The 19,613-nt window shown below is 48.0% G+C and overlaps 1 protein-coding gene across 5 annotated transcripts in view; it reads right to left on the bottom strand.

The window, feature by feature from the left end:
• Positions 1–4,114: 4,114 nt before the first annotated feature.
• The window catches only part of FBXO31 (F-box protein 31), a 28,912-nt gene continuing 13,413 nt past the window's right edge, over positions 4,115–19,613 (bottom strand). For 2 of the 5 annotated variants that reach the window (XM_010579612.1, XM_010579613.1), the window contains 7 exons: positions 17,147–17,223; positions 15,615–15,782; positions 14,809–14,883; positions 12,968–13,077; positions 12,073–12,226; positions 11,067–11,419; positions 4,115–9,870 (listed from right to left, as the gene is read on the bottom strand). In XM_010579612.1, the coding sequence (XP_010577914.1) occupies positions 9,648–9,870; positions 11,067–11,419; positions 12,073–12,226; positions 12,968–13,077; positions 14,809–14,883; positions 15,615–15,782; positions 17,147–17,223 (1,160 nt within the window). In that variant the 3' untranslated portion in view covers positions 4,115–9,647. The other 3 variants (XM_010579608.1, XM_010579610.1, XM_010579611.1) reach the window with 2 other exon arrangements.

Here is a 19,613-nt window from a genome sequence, read left to right as displayed (position 1 = left end):
GAGGTGAGGCGAGGGATGAGAAGGTGAGAAAAAGCCCCGGGGAGATGCCAGCCACAGAGAAAAAACACTTCAAAGAGAGGTGAGACACGAAGGCTGAAAGGGAGAGAGGGAAGGGAGTGAGTTTACAGATAAATTTAAAGCGGTTGCATCCTCCCTGGCTCAGGGGAGACACAAAATATTCCCAGTGGCTAAGGTGGGTTTGGGCTGTCCCCCCAGGTGCCCGAGTGACAAACTGAGATAACCGATGGGAACCGGTTCGCTTGGGACCGGGAGGAGAAGGGTAGGCGGTGTGACAGCGTGTCGGTGGGTGAGCGGGAAAGATGTTCTAGCTTCCACTTCTCCCAGCGTGACCCCAGAGCAGCCCACGAGCCCCCACGGGAGACCCAGCCCCAGCAGGAATAAGCATTGTCCCTCCAGCCTGGACCCGCACCAGGGGGAGAGATGCCAGGGCCACCAACAGCCAGGACTGACGGACAGCGAGACAGAGCACACGGTGACGGAGCGGGAAGCAGGGAAGGAAGTGCCTGAGGTTGGCTAAGGAGTCGCTTATTGAATATTTCAGTGGGAGCTGACAGCCGGTGGCCGCAGACTCCCATCGCCCTCCCTGCCCTTCACACCAGTGGTTCCTTACACCTCGTGCCGTCTTCCCGGAGAGGCCAGGCGCTTCCTTACCTGCCTCGGCCCTTCCCACTTGTTTTTGGTGGGAGAAAGCACCGTCCCCACATCTCCATGGGCTAAGCATCCTCCAGGTGTGGCTGCTGGCAAACCCACACACCGGGGTCCCCCTGCCAGCACCCCCTCGCCACGCACCACCAGAAAGGAGGGCGCACAAGGCTGCCTGTCCTGGGGAGGGGGGTGTCCCAGGTCCCGTGGGGTGCCCTGGGATACCCCAGGAGCCCCGAAGGTGCCCGGTCCCAAGAATCTCAGTGTGCCGGGGGGGGTGCAATGTCCCACGAGTGTCCGTGTCCGCAGGGAGGGAGGGGCGGGGCCACGAGTGTCCCTGTCCAGTCTTTTGGCGCCCCCTGGCGGGCGCGACGCGCCACAGCATCGCCCCGCAGCGACCCCGCCCGGCCCCCCGGGGTGGTGGTGGTGGAGACCCTGGACCTGGAGAGGGTCAGTCCCAAAGTGGGGGTTTAAAAGGGACTTTGTGACATTAAATCCCGGGTGCCAAAGGCACGGCCCCAGCGCCCGGGAGCCAGGAACAGAGACCCTCACGCAAATTAAATTAATTACCGCAAGAATGCGTCGGCGGGGACGGCAGCGTGCGAGCAAAAGGCTGACATCGCCGAGGAACCACAGAAAGACCTCATGCGTCTTTAATTAGCCATATAGAGCTTGCCGCTAATTAACCTTTTGCACTGGGAAGAGGAGGAAGAAACAAAGCACTGCTGGGAAGCAGGGTGAGCAAAGCACACACCAAATTGCTCATCCTCCTCCCAGAATTGCGTCGCTCCCCAGCACAGAAAGAGGAGAGCACAGACCCAGGCTTGGACCGCTGAACATTCCCCCATTTAGGTGCCTCCAAAGGCTTGGAAACTGGGAAACACCAGCCCTGGGACCAAGGCAGGTAAGGTTCCTCCCTCTTCCCCCAGTCCCTAGACTCAACGCAGGGACTCCCAGCCTCTAACACAGCCCCTCGGAGGGATTGTGTGGGTCTGTCCCCCTCCAACCCCTCCTGCACCTGGAGGGAAGGCAGATGATGCTTCCCACTCACAGGAAAGGGCTCAGGGTAAAATAGATGGCTGATAAGCAGAGAACAGTGAAAAATGTCAACCCTCCCAAGCAGCACTGAATAAAAGCCTGTGTTCCAGCCCATTCCCAAAGGAGCAGGGAGATCAGGACCGAGACAGAGTGCAAGACGGTGTTTCACACAGCTCAAGGGTGCTGATGCTCTGGATAAGCTTACCTAACATCTGGACAAAACTCAGTTTGGCTTGCCAGGCCAGTCAGTCAGCATGAAGTTCCAGACCTGCCCAGCAGCACGCGTCTCCCAACAGCCAAAAATAAAACAAGTGTTAGGCAGAAAGGCAGCAGTATTGCCTTGAGAGGGAGTGGCAAAACCCAATGTTGCTTTCACACCCCATCCTTACCCCAAGGTCTCCAGCAGCTGCCAGAAGTTGGGCTCACACAGGGAACTGATTTTCAGGCACATACTTGCAGCTTGAAGAAGGGAGACCCACCTTCCTTCCTGGCTGGAACCAACAGACCTCTGACTCTGCGTTAAGACACCAAAGCCTTGTGGTTTTTAGAAACAAGCCAAGTAGGAAGAAGCAGCATCACCACAAACGGCAGCAGTGGCCTCTTTGGCAGAGCAGAAACACAGCCCTGAGAAGAGACTAAGACCCAGCTGCAAACACAGTCCCCAAGCCAGCGTGGGACGTGCCTGTTCACAGCAACCGTCTTCCCAGAGAGGGAAAAATTTACCCTTGCGCAGCCTCAGTTTCTAAGCTAACAACTACAGGGACAACCCTCTGCCGGTTTCACAGTTAACAGCCCGTTAAGTGGCCGCGACACTCGGGACTTTAACCCTAGCAGATGGAAAAAGCAGTTCATCCATCACCAAGCCGGGAGGAGGAACCCACCTGCTGAGGAAGAACCTCTGCCAGGTCACAGATACCTCCTCACTCCTCGACCAGGGCCCGTGGCAAAGAAGGCGAGACTTACCCCTGTGCCGCCCCAGCTCCTCTCCAGGAGGTGTTAAGCCGCCCAGCACCGAACCTTCACATCTCTGAGTTTCTTTGGAAGGAGAGGGAGGGTTGCAAGCCAGCATTTGGGAGGTGCATGTGGTTGGTATTCAAAAATGCTGCCACTTGAGAAACTACATTTGGGCTCCTCGAAGGCCAAACATATGGTAGGAGTTACTGCATGCTTATTAGACATGTTTTACTATTTTCTCTTGCTAAGGCTTGAACGACTGTGCGATTGTATGTAGAACACTTCACATAAAGCAGCGGGGTCAGATGTGCCTTCAGCACCAGAAAATTAACGCACAGGATTAGCGGAAGACATTGGTGGTAAAAAAAGAAAAAGGGGGGTGGGAAATGGACTGCACTCAAGGAGCTGCAACAGTGCACTCTGGCCTTGATTAACTACCAGCATTAAGGCAGAGCCAGTAGTTCAAAGCTAAAACTTTCCAGATTAAAAGTTCATGCGTGAACTTTGGTAGTTTAGTGCTCCATGGCCAAGGTTTGTTCTCAAAAATAATAATCTGCCAAGAAACTTACTGGCAGAATTGGATTGCAAGGCTCAAAGCACAACATCCGATCCAGTAAAGACAGGACTCGGGCCTTTCCCACCAAACTGGGGACCCTGCCATATGTCCTGGCACAAAACCAGACACAAGACCTGCTGCACGAGGACAAACGACTCCCCGGTGGCAGCTGAGCTCATGCCACAAGTTGTCCCATTTCAACATAATCACTCTTTTGGAAAATCAGTGAAAGCAGTTCAGATCTGAGGTGGGTGTGAATTTGAAGGGGGGGGGGACGGGACATGAAAAAACGCATAAGAAATACAGACAACTCTTAGCCTGATTCCATAAAGAAGGGGGCTTACACCATCACATTGCCTCCCCCTCCCCATTCCTTGTATTAGTTTTGCATAAGCTGACCTCTTTCAGACTAAGCGGAAGAAAAAAATAAAAAAAATAATTCAGGATTACCACACACTTCCTTTCAGAAAGAGAAAGCTGTGGCTGGAAGGGCAGAAAGACTTCGTCAGGGCTCAGGTCATTAGTTCTGCCGGCCCCAACATCTGCTGCAGGAGGGAGCTAGGCACCACGGGTACCCCAAGGTAGGAGCTGCATGGGGTAGATGCAGGAGGAAGGAACAGAAAACAGGGACAAGGGAAGAGTAGGATTTCACAGCATGAGGTGTGGGGGTTTGTGCCTTCCATCTTCAGGAAATCAGTGTAACTGCTCACCAAGTACCCAAACAAGGGAAAATTAATTCTTATTGCATGGTGGAAGACAGGCTGCTGCACATCAGAAGGGTGGAACTCACCTGCTGCTTTCCTTTGGAACAAAAAAAAAAAAAAACAACAAAACAAAAACCCAAACAGAAGTAAGTTCACAAAACTTTCCTTTTTATTATTTGAAATTGGAAAAGGCTCCTTGGGTAACAATGATCAGGTGTAAAAGTAACACACGCGTTTTGCTCAGCTTTCCGATACCTGGGATGAAGTATGCCAAGTGTTGCCAAGTCATGTCTGGCTTTTATACAGCCCGTTCCTCAAACTCACAAACAAAAGGAAAGGCAAAACCCCATCGCTCAGAGAGGGGAGCAGACCGGGCAGGTGAGTTGTTTAAACTACAGTTATCATGTTCCACACAGATGTTTGTGGCATGAAACCAAGGTGTTTGATGTCAAATGGCATTTTAGAAAGAAAAGCTCACCTTTTCCCCCTGCACTACTCCATGTATGAAGCAGGGATCTGGTGTTTCACCTTCATTTTTAATAAGTACCACCTTTAGAGACTTCTTTACACTCAAAGCCTGCTGGAGATGCCCAGATAAATCCATCTGTGTCATGTTAAAGTGGTGAGTGCAAAATACACATGGAAACAGGGTACAACTGCTTAGGGGAAGTAGGAGTACTAATCAATGAAAAAAGTGCAGATTGCTTTAATTAAGCTAATAAACACAGTTGATCCAAGCATCTTTTCCTCAAAAATTAAAAAGACTGCAATCCAAACAAAACCCAGAATCATACATTTTAATTCAGCACACAAAAAAAAAAAAAAAAAAGGTCAGTGGCACTCACAGTTTGGTAACTTATCTTCTACTCCACCGCCTGATCACACATCTCAAATATTTCACTGTCCAAATGGTAAGCTAGGCTGTCTGTCTGGCCTGCAGCACGAAGGCCAGCACACAATCCTTTGGCAGCTGAACACAACAGAAGATTATTGGCCACGTGAGCACCCAGCTACAAGACAGAGTTAATATTATCATTTCCTAAACTAGCAAGTTCAGATTATACAACCCATTTCCACACAACACCCAACACTCCCATTAAGTTCCACTAGTTTTAAATTAATAAAAAGCAATAAAAAGTCATCCTTATTGAAAAGTAAACATTGAGCCAGCTGCATTTTGTTTTTTTCCTGGTAGCTTACACCTCCAAGCACGCTTGCACATGAATTTGCTTTCTCCCCAGTACAAGGTTCCTAACTAATTGCCAACCAACCTCTGCTGTCCCATCCCAGAGTAGCCGTGGCAGTACTGCACTGTTCACTCCAGAAGGAAGCTGACAGCCAAAGCTACAGGTAATTCCGTCCCTTTTCCTCCTCCTCAATAAAAATACCCAAACCCTGACAAGTCCACGTGGACTGCACTGAGTCTCCTACAACCACAACGCCTGATCACAGCACATTTATAGCTATGAAATCAGGCCCAAGGCAAACAAACTGGATGGATGAGGACCTTTGATGCTTCTGTTTTCCAGCTGGCCAAACCCACATGTTTTGGCAACACTGAAAGCATGATCTAGGAGCACAACACAGCCCGAGCACGTAAGCCAGTCACTTGCTCATTGCTCCTGAGACAGAACTAAGCCCTAGGTCTTGCTGTGGCTATTGGGGCAATGCTGCTCTGCAACCTAATTTCAAAAGCGCTTTGCTTATTCCAAAAGGCTTCTGCCAAGAGAGTATTCCTACCCCGACAAGTTGTTTTCCATCTTCCCCAGCACTTTCCACCCATCTGGGATCAAGAAATAAAGCCAATTGTCCCCAAGATTTTCTACAGAGCAAACAGGATGAGGACACGTCAGCACCAGAAATTTATCACCATCTGCAAGGCACCACCACACATTATCCCTGTCAACAGCTCACAGAAATATCCCAACAAGCTGGACAACTAGGGTTCAGGAAACAAGCAGGGTATGCACTGAGACATACTGTGCAGGGGGGTGGTACAGCCTGTATCAAACACGAGCAAGTACAGCAAAATACTGTACTGTCAGCACTGCTTCCCACCGGTGCCACGAGGGAAGGCAGGACCTGGGCTGTGGTCGCAACCCCCTCAGCCATGGGCGATGCTCAGATCCAAACTGCCTGCCACTAAATCTGGCTGCACACCTCTTGTTCGTTCCCCTCTCCCAAAGCTTTCAGAGCAGGAAGTTGTAACTCATCGTGTTATTCTGCTTTTCTCTGAAAGCGCTGACGTAGCCACGTACAAAGGAACCAGCAAAGGCACAGGAGCACCCAGAGTATTTATGCCAGTCTCTCAAAATTCACCATCTTAACAGCTTTCTTCACCCTAAGCCAAATCACAGGAAATTTTCTTCTGAAATGCCACAAAAGCCTGCCAGGCTTTGAGGAGCAGAAGGTGAGAAGAGAAGGCAGAGGAGGAGTATTAATACAAAATTTGCTATTTTCATTGCCTTTGCTCTAGACAGAATAAAGCCACAGTGTATCAGCAGTTTTGCCTTTAATCAGGACTAGCACATTCTGACATTTTGAGGCCAATCAGGTACGCTATAAATAAAAACATGCTACTACAGGGGCAACGCTAAGCTCTGAAAAGTTCCTGCAGGGCATCAAGCCTGTGCAAAGCCCTTCTCTCCAGCCAGCCAAGCAGGTCTCACCTTCAGAAGGGAGACCTTTAATACTGCCACTGAAAAGGTTTGGAAGGGACAAGCTACAAGCAGAACCATCTTAGCCTGGAGAACAGCAGATGCACAACCTGTGCCAACAGCCAACCAACAGGTCCTCACCCAAGTGACAAAGCAGACCTATATTCAGCACCAAGCAAAACACTCCTGCCAACTACCATCCATCGGTCTGCACTCCCCAGCAGACTCCTGAAATCAAGGGGAATTTAAGCTGCAGGTAACAACTACTCAAAGCATTTTACGACACAGCAGTGGAACATACCTACATCACCTTTACACATTCAGCCAACCCAAGACAGCAGGTTACAGGGAGGAGAGTACAGAGCCAGCATCTGTACTTAGGAGACAGTGAGTCAGGTCTCAGGCCAAGTGCTTGTAGTGCATTCAATATAGTCTGGATTTTCAATCTTACTTTAAAAACAAAAAGCAAAAACTATTAAGTCAGTTATGTAAAACTTCAGCTTTTTTTTTTTTTTTTGGGTGAGTGGGGACACTGAGGGAAGGAGGAATCCACAATCAGAGCTATGGATCCATTAGCAGCTGAAGCAGAGCTGGTTTTAGGGACAAGTGATTGAAACAGCTGCCCAAGGGGACCTCTCTCATCCCTTCAGGCTGTTAGGGAAAATAAAAAGCAGCCAACATGCTGGCTGCACCAGCCTAACAGCAAGCTCCAAGATAAACTGGCCGCCCAGATGCCGAACAGACTCCTAATGTCTTTAGGTATCCCAGAAATCCACATCATCAAGCTGGAAACCTCCATCTGCAAGATTAAGCACATGCTCTCCTTCTGCACACAGCTCAGCAGCTGCAGCAGAACGCCGAGGTGCCCGATTTTAGCTTCGGCTCACCTCTCTGCCCACACCCCAAGGCTCAGAGGACTGCCACCCTTCCTCTCTCCCAGCCCTGCATGACAGGGTGAGATCCAAGTCAAGCCTTCCCTCTGCTGATGCTGACAGGAACACCTCTAACAGGCTGCTCAGAAACAAGCTACTTTTTATAGCTTATTTACTAGAAACGATAATAGCACTTCAGATCCTCACCTCTAACACTAAGGCAGGTTTTCCACTACTGACAAAGCAGTAAGAAACAAAGAAAAAAGTGCCCCAAATCACCTTCAAATTCCCAGAGGTTTGTAAAACCATATCCAAAGAGACAGGAATTAATCCTGTGAGTGACATGACCTTCTACTCAAAGTCTCTGCCGGAGACTCGGTTCTCACACAGCTTGAGGGAACACTCAAGAGCCAGAAATGGCAAAAAGCCCTTGCGAGAGTGAGAATAAAAGCTGCTTGCTGTCAGTGAAACCAGGCAGTGACCGAAACTTCTCCACAGACAGGGCCTGAATCCTCCCAACACAACACACGTACAGACGCATTTACAAACCAAAACCTGCAGAAGATGTAAAGGCAGAGTTTTGTTAGATACCGATCTGGCTGGTAGTGGGAAGAGAAGAAACCTGGAGGTTATCATAACAGCCAGAGAGCAACTGCAACAAAGGATGTATTTTGCTTGTAACCAAGAGCTTCCTTACAAACGGCTCTTTTCTCTCCACATAAGGATCCCTATCATCTCTTCCTACACAGGATTAATAACATGCGCTGATGCAAATGCTGATGGTTTATAGCACAATTCAGAGTCTGTAGATCAGCACTGGACAGGATTTTCCTGCATAGGACAGTCTATGGGGAATCGGCTTCCTTGCCTGCAGCCCACGCTTCCCAGTGGAGCTCAGATCTGCCACACAGAATGCAGGTATCGTGGAAAGAAATTAAGCCCAGGAGCTTTCTGTGGAAGCAGCAATCATCTGGGATGAAACAAGTATGACTAGAAAGGGAACAGAAGGGTCCTGTGAGTGGAGCAGCAGCACCCACCTGTCAGGACCAACCATTAAAGGTGCCAGAACAAGCCTCAGCAATATTAGGAGAATACCGTGCCGCTCCTTCAGACTGCACAGGGCAACCTGATACAAGAAAGACACATCACGGGGATCACATCAGTACCAGCGTCATGTGGCACCTTCTGCTGCCCATCACAAACAAGAGTCAGCAGGCTGCAGTTGGGCTTATTTCACAGTCGTTTTTCTTTTTTCTCCTTCCTTTACATTTTCAGATCCACTTTAAAAGATCTGAGGTGAACCTTTCAGGTATAAAACCAGTTTGAATGCACCAGCTTCTCTGCAGTTCACACTCATTTCCAGTTCCTTACCCAGGTCCTAGAAGAAAAAAAGAATCATCTCCTCTACGCTCAGGGAGACATCCAGACCTGGAGCCCCAGGGACAGCACAGCCATCAAGCTCCAGAAGCCAGGCCAACGCTACACAGTCATTTACAGTGGGAAATCCTCCCCTTGCTGCCAAGCTGAGGGAATTTCTCAAAATGAAACCACCCACTCCAATTACTAAGCCAAGGATGCAGGTATTACACCAGCCTCACTTGACAACGCTGCACCCAGAGAAAGGTTTCTGGAGAGGAGGACATGCTTTGTCACTGCTGATGCAATTTATCATTAAGCAGTCAGCCAGTCTGCAGCGGGGGACCACACAGGTTTTCAGGAGGGTAAAGCAAGTCTCCCAGGAGGACAGATCGTCCTAGAGCACAGCAAAGACTTAAATTAGTCCCTTCCCTGAAGAAGAGCTCCTTCCACAGGAGACTGCTAATGGTCAGAGCAGCGGGTTCGTGTCCATCCAGTCAATTAGATGTTCTTCTGATCCAGCTCTGACCTTGAGTTATTTTTGTTCCAATGCATTCTTTTTGCAATAAGAAAGGTCTGTTTCCTCCTCTGCAGGATCCCTTCAGCTATACAAAGCTATGTTACAGACTGGGTAACAAGGACTGCTAGGGAGCAGTGGAGAGTGGCAGGGAGGAAAGGGCAGTCATGGATATTTTAACCGGGATGTGTACATTTGGGGTAAAAAGGCTTTATTAAAAGTGCATGCTTTTATTCAGAGGTACCGAGAGCAAGGAATCCCCATCCCAGCTCTGGCTGGGGAGTGCAGCAGCCTTTGCAACCCCTAGCCCTGTCCATCACAAATCACCCATCAAGTAGCCAGCGACTGAATGTTCTTCAGCATTTCATCAAAAGCCTCACGGGAAGGCGCTTCGGCATTCTGGAAGGAGACCTTGATCCGGCTGTAGAGACTGAAGGACTTCAGCTCCAGCCAGATGAACCCAAAGCGATCGTCATCAAAGAGAACAAAAACACCTGGTGTTCGCTCGGGGCTGGTGAAGCCATGGCCAGCAATAAGCCCCGTTCCATAGAAACTGCAAGGAGAGAAGAATAGCAAAAAAGATCTGAGAACAGCCATAATTACCCAACATTTAATAAAAAAAAATAAAAAAACAAACACAAAACTGTGATCAAGCAATTGTCAAACACACTGCCAGGTGCTACAGAACAGGGAGTTTTATAATCAGTCAGTTCTTACCACACAGCACAAAACACTGTTGATACCATTTTAAGAAAAGAAACTCCACTGCTATTTGGAGGTTGCTGCTTTTGGCTATTCAAATTAGCCCTTGCACACCAAGGCTGAATTTTTCTGTAGTTCAGGCCAGTAATCCATCTGAGATTTACTCCTGCTACTCAAGGATCAACCCAGGCCCAGACAATCCTCACAGAAAAGGAAGACATGTCGAGAGGGTGACCAGAGAGGCAAACCTTGCGACAAAACCCAGGGAAAGAGAGAGAAAGAAAAATCTAAAAAAAGAAAAATCTAACTGGAGCTGGGGAGGAGTAAAGGTCAGTCTAACCTCCAAGCAAGCAGCAGGTGGAGCAGGGGTTTATTCAAACACAACTCGGTTGTGACAGCAGGGGCCTTCTGGGATTAACCAGCTATTGGTAGGTTTTTCCACAAGCACAGATGTTTAGCTGAAGGTCACCTGCCTAAGCCTCAGCTTTTGGGCTCTTTTTTCCACACTTCATTTAGTATGCTGCTTCACTGACTCAAGGTCCCATTCAACAAGGCTCTCTGCATACTTGCACCCACTGCTTAGGGTGCTCAGCACCTTCCAGAGCTGGCCCCAAGGCACCAGAGGCCAGGGAGGGGTGGGAGAGAGCACCATGTTCCCACAGCCAAGGAACACAAGTGACACACACAGAAACGGGAAGCGTCTTCAACAGATCTCTAAATATACAAGCTGAGCAGCTCTGGGAAACAAAAACACATTAAAAAAAAAAGCAGAAGGTGGATACAGGAGAGGTGTTAACTTCAGAACTAACAGGATAAAATCTAGCAAGGAAGCAGGATGGCAGATGACAGTGTGGTAAGAAAGAGAGGCAGCAAACAAGAGCGTGGGAGATAGGGCCGCAGCAGCAGAAAATATGAGCACAAGGGGCTGGGAGATCCACATGCAGGTAAAGGCCCAGCAAATACAGAACATGCCTCAAAGACTCCCCCCCATTCCGTTTCAAAAAGTGACTGGCACAACTGGGCTATAAAACCACTAGTCCTCGTTACCAAATTCGGCAGGTCCGGGGATAGTCTTCATTCCTCGATATGACTCCCATGGGCAACACAAAGGGCTGGGAAGCTGGTGCCTTGTCCTGGGTTGTCCCCTCCGCCCCAGCTGCAGTCTCTTCCCCCTCGGCACCTTCTCCTCCCAGGGGCTTCGCAGCAGGCTGGGAGGCAGCCTCCTCTTCCTCCTGCCTGTGTTCCTGCTCCTGCTCCTCCCGACGCAGCTGCTCCTGGACCTCCAGGACAATGCGAGAGAGTTCACTGAAATCACGAAGGTTCTCGACATCAGGTAGCTGCAGAGGATGCGCGAGGTCAATCTCCACAGTCTGCTGCCCAGCTGGGATGTTGGGATCTCCCTAGAGACAGGAAACAGCAGCATGGCTGCAGAGGCAGGGTGCTACAGAGTTCAGACCTGTATCCTCCCCACGTCCATCATTTGACTTCGACACAGTTCACCCTATTCTACAATCACCGGTTTGGCAACAACAACAAAAAAAAAAAACCACTCGGACCTTGTCTGCTGTTCCCTGAGCTGTCTATGTCATCTCTGCTTTCCCCCTCCGAGGAACAGAATTTTAAATCAAAAGCTACAAGCCAGGTCATACTTGCAAGGGTGAAAGTCAAAGCTGCAACTGCATTTTGTCAGAATCCCTCCCTGCATAGAGAAAGGACCTCGCCAGCCTGACTTCAGTGAGGAGCTGCCAACATTTGGTACCTACTCCTCACATACATGCAAGTGCTCTCCAGTGACCTGCTACCAGCTGCTCACAGAAAGCAGCTGGGAGGGAGAAAAAGGGAAGCGGGAGCCAGGTGTCATCATCAGAAACTTTGCAGAGCAGGTTCTAGCTACTCTGCATGTGTTAAGATTCACCCGATGCCACCAATCCCTACAAAGAACAGGGTTTGGGCTGGCAACAACCGACTACCTCCCAGACAGAAATCTCTCCTACGGATCCATGGCATCAAGAATACTTTAACAAGCATCCGAGAGAAAGAAAAATGCACTCACGGTGATTTTAGTCCCCTTCGCTTTCTTTCCATGAAAGCTCAACATGACAATCTCCAGCCCATGGCTCCCATACGTTCCTTTGAAGAGACCTGGCTTTATAAGGTCGTCGGGGCTGCTGGGAGGGAGGTAGATGCGTCGGTATGTCAAGCAGTTGCTGTGCAAAAAACAAAAGGTTAGACAGGTTAAGAGAGAATCCCTCGACATGAGGAGTGTTTCCAGTCTGCTCCTCCAGGCAGCTTTGGGATGTCATCAAGAGACAGGCGGGATCTGTGTTTTCAGCAATACCAACAAGCTTAACAGATTTCGCTTTAGACTTATGCAAGTGCTCCCTCCTTTCCCTTCTCTCTACCAGTCCTCATTAGCACACCAGGAGGCTCCTGCAGCAAGGTCACAGTAAACCTCCTCGCCCCCTAGGATTTCCAGAGAACCTAAGAGTGAAGCATATTTAAACATTTGCTACAGCAAGGTGGCTGCTATTAGAAGTTTGGAGTGACAGTTAAAAATACCCAAGTTCTCAGGGACTGTGTGATTTCTGCATAGCACGCTACAAAGCACGTTGCTTACTAATATGGATAATAAGCAGTCAGCTCCTTGGGATCACAGGTATTTGCTCTGTCTTCAAATTAAACATAGTTAAATGGCTCAAAACCACCTTACTGTGCACAGTTACTGTAAAAAACTTGGAACCTTATTATGACTGCTGTTATTACATCTCATTTCTCTGTACAACTGGAAAGGACTATGCTTCACCGTATCTTTGCACAGAGCCTGCAAAGACATAACAGCCAGAGCAATGTCCAAGCCCATTGCAAGCATCTCATCCTCAGAACAAATGATTCAATGTGCTCTTGAAGTTGCAGCAGCCTCAATACCTAGAAAGAGCTGGTGCCCTTACTCATATTGGCTGGTGTAGATAAACTTCATCAAAATGAGCTCTTGCATGTGTTCATGGAAGATGTCTTCCAGAGTCCGACCCCACTCTTCCCTTAACCACGTCCGGAATTCCTGCAGCACAAGGAGAAGAGAAAAGGGGGAAGATAAAAGGCATCTCATTTGCAACAGTGACGTACCCCAACAAGACTTTGCCTCATCAGCATGATTCATCAGCAGAGCCACAGAGAAGGCATATGCTCTGCCAAGGACAGAGGATCATGGCTGGATTTGGGAACAACATGTGTTGCTACAGAGCTGGCTTGGAAATACGCTTAACAAGTAGCGATAACAGTAACTGCCCAATACCTGCCAGACACCACACAATAAACATGCTCCCCTTCAAATAAACTACAGGCAGAACCAATATGCCTCCTCAGAATAAAAGCGTAAGCATCGTCTGTTACTGCAAAGTAGCTGATCTACTACTTTACATCCTGACTTACCTTGCAGTAATTCATTTGTGTGCCCATAAGCTGACTTCTGTGCCCTATCCTGGCATGTTAAACACAAAAGGGGAAGCTTTTGAAAGGCACTGAAGATTTAGGGGGTTAAATCCTGCTGATTTAATACTGATGCATCTGAATCCAAAGGGTGCTTTGAAAACATCACCTGAAGTACCTCTACACCAGCTCTGACAAGTTAATACCCTACCATGAGTTAGCGCGATAACAGCTTACACTAAGATAGCAGCCTACCAAGTCATATTCCAAACCTGCTTGCTTTATCTTCTAAAGCCGGATCCTCCAATTACCATAATGCCACGCACACTTAACACAATGCTTTGAAAGTATTAAAGCATTTCTCATCTGCTACAGAACCAGAAAACACTTAACTAAACCTTTCACCCAGCTGTTTCCCATTAGTAGACAGACATTTTAAAGCATTTGTTAGAAACAACTGAAATATCAGATTTGTCACATTTAACTAGCTGGCAGCAAACACCACTACCTGGAACAGGTATTACCTGAAGGTTTTCATCCTGACATTTATACCTGCACCTTAAAATATGTACTTTGAGTCAGGAATCTGCCTTGCTGGGTATAGCCGACACAGACACAGGATAAACAACCAAATGAAGCTTTTAATCCCTCCACCAAGACGACAAGCAGTAGAAAGGTGCCCCACTGACAAGCAGGTATTCAAATCCAGCTGGTACTCAACATTAGGCCTGTGTCTGAAAGATCTTAATTATAAAGACAGGATTACCACAGAGATCAGTGTCTGGCAAGTGCTGCATGGTGCACAATGCATGTTGCTGTCTTTCTTTGGACAGGCCTGCTATCAAACAGGACTGGTGTGTGACAAAGGCACAGGAAGAAAAAGGGTACTGGGGCTCAAAAAGCATCTTGCCACAGAGAAGTGCCTAAAACAACTTTTGCTCAACAGGATGGACGTTAACAGCCTGCTCCAACACCCTGCTACACACTGAGGTAAGGCATGGGGTCTCCACCCAGACATTCTGCAGGTGTAACGCTGAATTGATCTCATATAGTGGATCCTTAAACCACACCTTGGCAAGTACAGAAGAGGTTCCCCAAGATCCTGCAGTTATTCAAATGTGGCCACTTCGATTTTGATTCAAGTCACAGATCAACTCTACCTACTTAAAAAGATCATAGTAAATCAGCCAGAAGCTACCAGCCCGGGTTTTCCTATATGTTTGATACACAGAAACTAGAAGGCAGAAGTCTACCTCCCAGATCCCAACATTAGCTAAGAGCTTAGGTAAGACAGCAATGCTTTATGTTCAGAAAGGGGATATACAAACAGCCTTAATGCAGACTCTTGGCAAAGCACTCTTACCTCTTGCCTTCCCCCTGACATCCGATGGTGATCTGTCTGGTTGCATTTCGTGGAGAACTCATCCTTCTTTACAATCTGTAGTTACCATGGAGGAGAATTTAACAGGTTACAGACCTGTTTAGAGATGCCTAGGATGATGTAACTAAGACTGCTTAGAGTAAATGCTTTACACAACAAACGTTACTGAATTTGCTACAACAGAGAAATCATGAAGTGATGCCAAGTACATCACATACAGAATAGAGAAATAAAAGCAATAAAACCCCAATGCATTCTAATGAAAGATACTAGTAAGTTGCTTCTCTATTTGAGCTTCCTTCTTCAAAGAAAAGGAAACAACCTCTCAGGAAGCTTTTCAAAGCATCCAATGTACTGAATGGATGCTACATAACCTTCTCAGGGTCCCATCTTAGAGAGAGCTGTAAAACAGAACTGGTCTGTGTGTCTGCTTGGACACATTCACCAGCTGCACAAGGCCATTTTACATATCCTTTGCCCCAGCCTGTACACATACTGGTGCTCCCACCCTCCCACCATGCTCCAGCCCAACAGAAGAAAGTACAACAGCCTTGCTGTACTATTGCCAGTGAACAAATTCAGAGCGGGGAGCAGCCCACACAACTTGTCAGACACATAATGAGTGTCAAGCTGGCATCCACACATATAACAAAGTGGTGAAAGCCACATCCCTTAAATAAAACTCTCATCTAGTTTTTTGATGAATCCATTTCCAGAGCCAATATGCATGCACACGCACACACATCGCACCTAGGACAGATGATGCTGAAAGTGCTAGAGGAGCTCACCTGGATATGGCCATTATGAGGTCCCTTATGACCATACATACACTCAACTGTTGCACATTTCCTCTCCATGAGATGAATCCTGAAGAGAGGTTTGAATCTCATCGGGTCATCAACATGAGGGTCATGAGGTGGCAAGTACATCCACCCGATGATGAACAAACCGTCTACCTGCAGAGGGATGGGAGACAAAGCATACAAGATCAGCCTTGCATGCTTTCTGTTGAGTTTGCAACAAACAACTTCAGGGCCTGTTCTGCAACAGGGCAGGAGCTGTAGAACAGCTTGCTGCATTTCCAAACTGCTTTCCAGCAATTAAACCAGACCATATGCACTCACAGCACACCCCTGGTGAAGAGGGAGAAGGTTTCTTTACGAGGCTTCCTGCACCACTGGAAAATGATCGGGCCTTTATTACTGCAAACGACTTTGTGACAGCTGCTTGGTGTGCAGGATCCAGAGGGAGAGGCTGCACTGAAGAGACCACACAGCTAGTCAAACTCTAATTGGTTTGAGAGCTCATGCTGGCAGATACTCGCATAGACGAATTCTGCTTCTCATGATTATCTGTGCCTTTTGGACAAGGAATTATTTGGCTCTGTTACTCACAGACAGCACAGGAAGCAACAATCTCCTCTGCTGAGAGGTACAAGTGCCAGCCCTCTTCCTGCATGCCTAACAGAATCCTTCCCCTCAAGCTCTGCAATTCCAGAGAAAGGATATTTTCTGAACAGAGAAATCTGAGACAAAAGCAGACCAGCACCACAAAGGCACACTTGTCTTTATAAGGTCACAAAATCATGTAAGTATTGGCGCACTTGGATGCACTCTTATACCAGTTCATGGAACAGAATCTTGCAAAACCCAAAGGCCTCGTGATTTGTTGCGCTTCAACCTGTCAGCTATGGAACCTTGGTGCAAAGAACAAGGGCTTCAGCCAAACTTCTGGCCCAGCTCTCACTAATACATAGTCAAACGTTGTTCGTTAACTGCTCTCCTCAGCAGCACAAGAGCTGCCAGACTCCATAGGTCTTGCACCAGTATCACTACATCTGATGCATCAGTCTTAGACATGGCTGGTGAAAAGCATGGCAAACTACAGGAAGGAGAGGTGCGTGAAAACAAGTGCAAAACCCTTTGCAAAACGTTCAGCTGTAGGCAAAGATAATGCAGTAAGCGATGGGCCAGTGCTAAAACCTCTGCTCTACTCAATGCACAAGGAATCGACTCCTGTGCCAGCCACCGGAATATCAGCATTAAACTCTAAACCAAGCCTTTCCCTGAAACATTCCCTGTGTTTTCTGTGTGCTCCTGTGGCTGTTTGGAGTACAGCTGAAAAACAAAAGGACTGTCTGGAGAAAGATGGTGATGATGAAAAGATCCGAGAAGCAACGTCTGGGTCCCAATCACCTGCCTGAGGACTGACTGTTCAGACTTCTCAAAAGCATGGAGATGGCACCCAGGTCTAGAAAGCGGTATACAAAAGACTTATCAGTCCTTGACACCACAGCCCCCAGAATGAGGTACTCACTCACCACCACGTTCAGTAGTCCCCCATAGGGCCCAATGTCCGGCTGCCATAATCCCAGGATGTGTCGGTATCGGTGCAGCACTAGGGAACAGTGAGACACTGAAGTGAGCAAATCAAGCTAAGGAATTGGGATTTTGGGAAAAGAAAGAAAAAGGAAGACTGCTACCAGACTGCACACAACACTGACCAATACCACCCACAACTTTATTAAGGAAGAGAAAACTGGTTACACCCAACCACAGCCAGGCAGTTCTGAACTGAGGCTTCCCACAAGCTCACAGATTTATGTTGTTCTCTGCAGCCCTGCTCCTGGCCTGGCGCAGGGGCAGGAGTTAGTCTCCAGGACTTTACACAAACAGATACCTCACTAGGAATTCTCAGAAAACTTCTGCAACACGGCCTTGTTAATGCAAATCACATGATACACCCAGAGCTAAAAACAAAGTATCTGCCATCTCCAGTTACCAAAAATGTACTTGATGCCTCAGACTGCAAAGCAACAGAAAATAAGGAAGGGCAGAAAGGCAGTAAGGAACAGGGAAATTTGAATATTTTGAAAGAATTTCCCTGCCTTGTATAGACAAACTTGTCTCCAGGGTCAAGCATCCTTGAAAACAGCCACCGAGAGAGCACGGGCAAAGCGCACAGACCATGCCAGCTCAGGAGATCTGGCTGTGTCACCAGGTCAGTAACGGCCTTAAAAATTCTAAGCAGCTACATTCCAGCAGTGCCCAAAAGCTGCTTCCAAGTTCCCCTCAAAGCCTACTGCAGCAGGTGAGGCTTCTCCATTTCTCATCTGAGAGCTAGGTGCACTTTCAATCCCACCAAAATGGAAGGACAAGTAAGGAACATTTTCAGCAAGCAGAAGAAAGTGTCTATTACAGAACGATCTTAACAAACATCCTCTCTTGAGGAAAGCTTAGAGATGCTAATTGCCTCCAGTCCTTACACAGTCAGCCATTAATTTTGTCTATGCAATTTCCTGACATGACCAGTAACCTTCACATAAAGACATTACATGCAATCTGGCATTTTGGGCAGGAACAACAGGATGCAGATTATTTCTATGAAGATGGCAAGAAGATACTACACTTGCCTTACAATGATGTTCACGGCCAACTCAGAAGGCCACAATAACCCATTTTAACCTACGGGTCTGGCTTGAATAATGGGTTTTGCTTTGCGTCAATTTATAGGAAGAACTGTATTTCAGTGCAGCTGTTACAACAGCTTTGTTTCATTAACTACTTAAGATAGCAAGAACTATAGAGTGTTTTTATTACACCAAAGCAGAGAACTTCCACAAAGGTTTAGGACAGCAGGGAGGGTTGTCCAGAGCTGCTGCCAACTGGCCTGGAGGAGCCTTTTCCTGTGCAGTAAACAATTTAAGATTGATGGCCTGGTTTCACCCAGTGAACCGAGTGCAGCACAAACAGCACTAAGGCAAGCAAGCAAACCACATTCCCAGTCTTCTTGTCTCAGTGCAGTAATTACATATTAATAAATGGTATGTGCATAAGCCGCTCCACCCACCACAATCTGCCTTCTACCCTGTCTGGCATGGAGCTGATAAAACCCAGCTTTTTTTGGTTTTTTTTTAGGACAGAAAACTTGATGCAAGTTATGCAAGAGTGATGAGGACATCCCTCCTCCCCCAGCTCCTGTCAGAAGCACTTTCAGAGCTGTAGCTACAATCGATGGACTTTTCAACAGCGCAGAAAGCGTCTGCTTGACAAGGCAAGCCCTTCCACTCCAAGGCACATGCCTGTCGAGGGCAGTTTGTGTGCTCACTTTGAGTGAACAGCCAGCTGCAGCTGCAGCTCAGCTCACCAGGAGACATGGAGGTTCAGGAAACATGGCTGAGTCACAGGCACAGCCTGCTTCACCATCTGCCCTGACCACCCAGAAACCTGGGGCTGCAAAGGAGGGAGGCGGCCAAAAAATCCTATTCACCTCCAGAAGAATCCTACCCACTGGATAGCAGCTTCTGTGCTTAGCTTGCACCACTACTGTAAGCAGCTCTTCTTTTTTAATTTTTTTTTTTTAAAACCCCAGCTGTTTGGCACCACAGAAGTCTCCAGATGAGCTGATGGGAAACAGGCTGCAGCGTGAGCAGTGCTTCACCCAGCCTCACCCTCCCTCCACACCAATGCCTGCAGCAGGGACACTTTAACAGACAAGTCATCTCCCTCACTTGCTCAGGGTGCTGTGGACTCCTTCTCCTCCCCTTCTTTCAGGAAAGGAAGTTACTGGGGAAAACACTGGTACTTGGGCAAAGGCCCAAACAAGTCTCAAAGCAAAAGTACAGCTCCATTTTCAAGCCTGGGGTGTCTCCGGGCTCCAGCGAGCCAGCAGCTGTATTCATTGCAGGGAAAACCTGATGAATTCCAGCTCTGGCTCTCCCTGGCGGGAGACAGGATGGATCTGACAGTTGTTTCCCTCCCTGCTCCTCGAAAGAAAACAGCACTTGG

This window comes from Haliaeetus leucocephalus, unplaced genomic scaffold (genome assembly GCF_000737465.1).
Source record: "Haliaeetus leucocephalus isolate CR32 unplaced genomic scaffold, Haliaeetus_leucocephalus-4.0 Scaffold668, whole genome shotgun sequence".
In the NCBI taxonomy this organism is placed as follows: domain Eukaryota; kingdom Metazoa; phylum Chordata; class Aves; order Accipitriformes; family Accipitridae; genus Haliaeetus; species Haliaeetus leucocephalus.
Note: the sequence above shows the minus strand (reverse complement) of the source record. Positions and strands in the feature narration are given on the sequence as shown.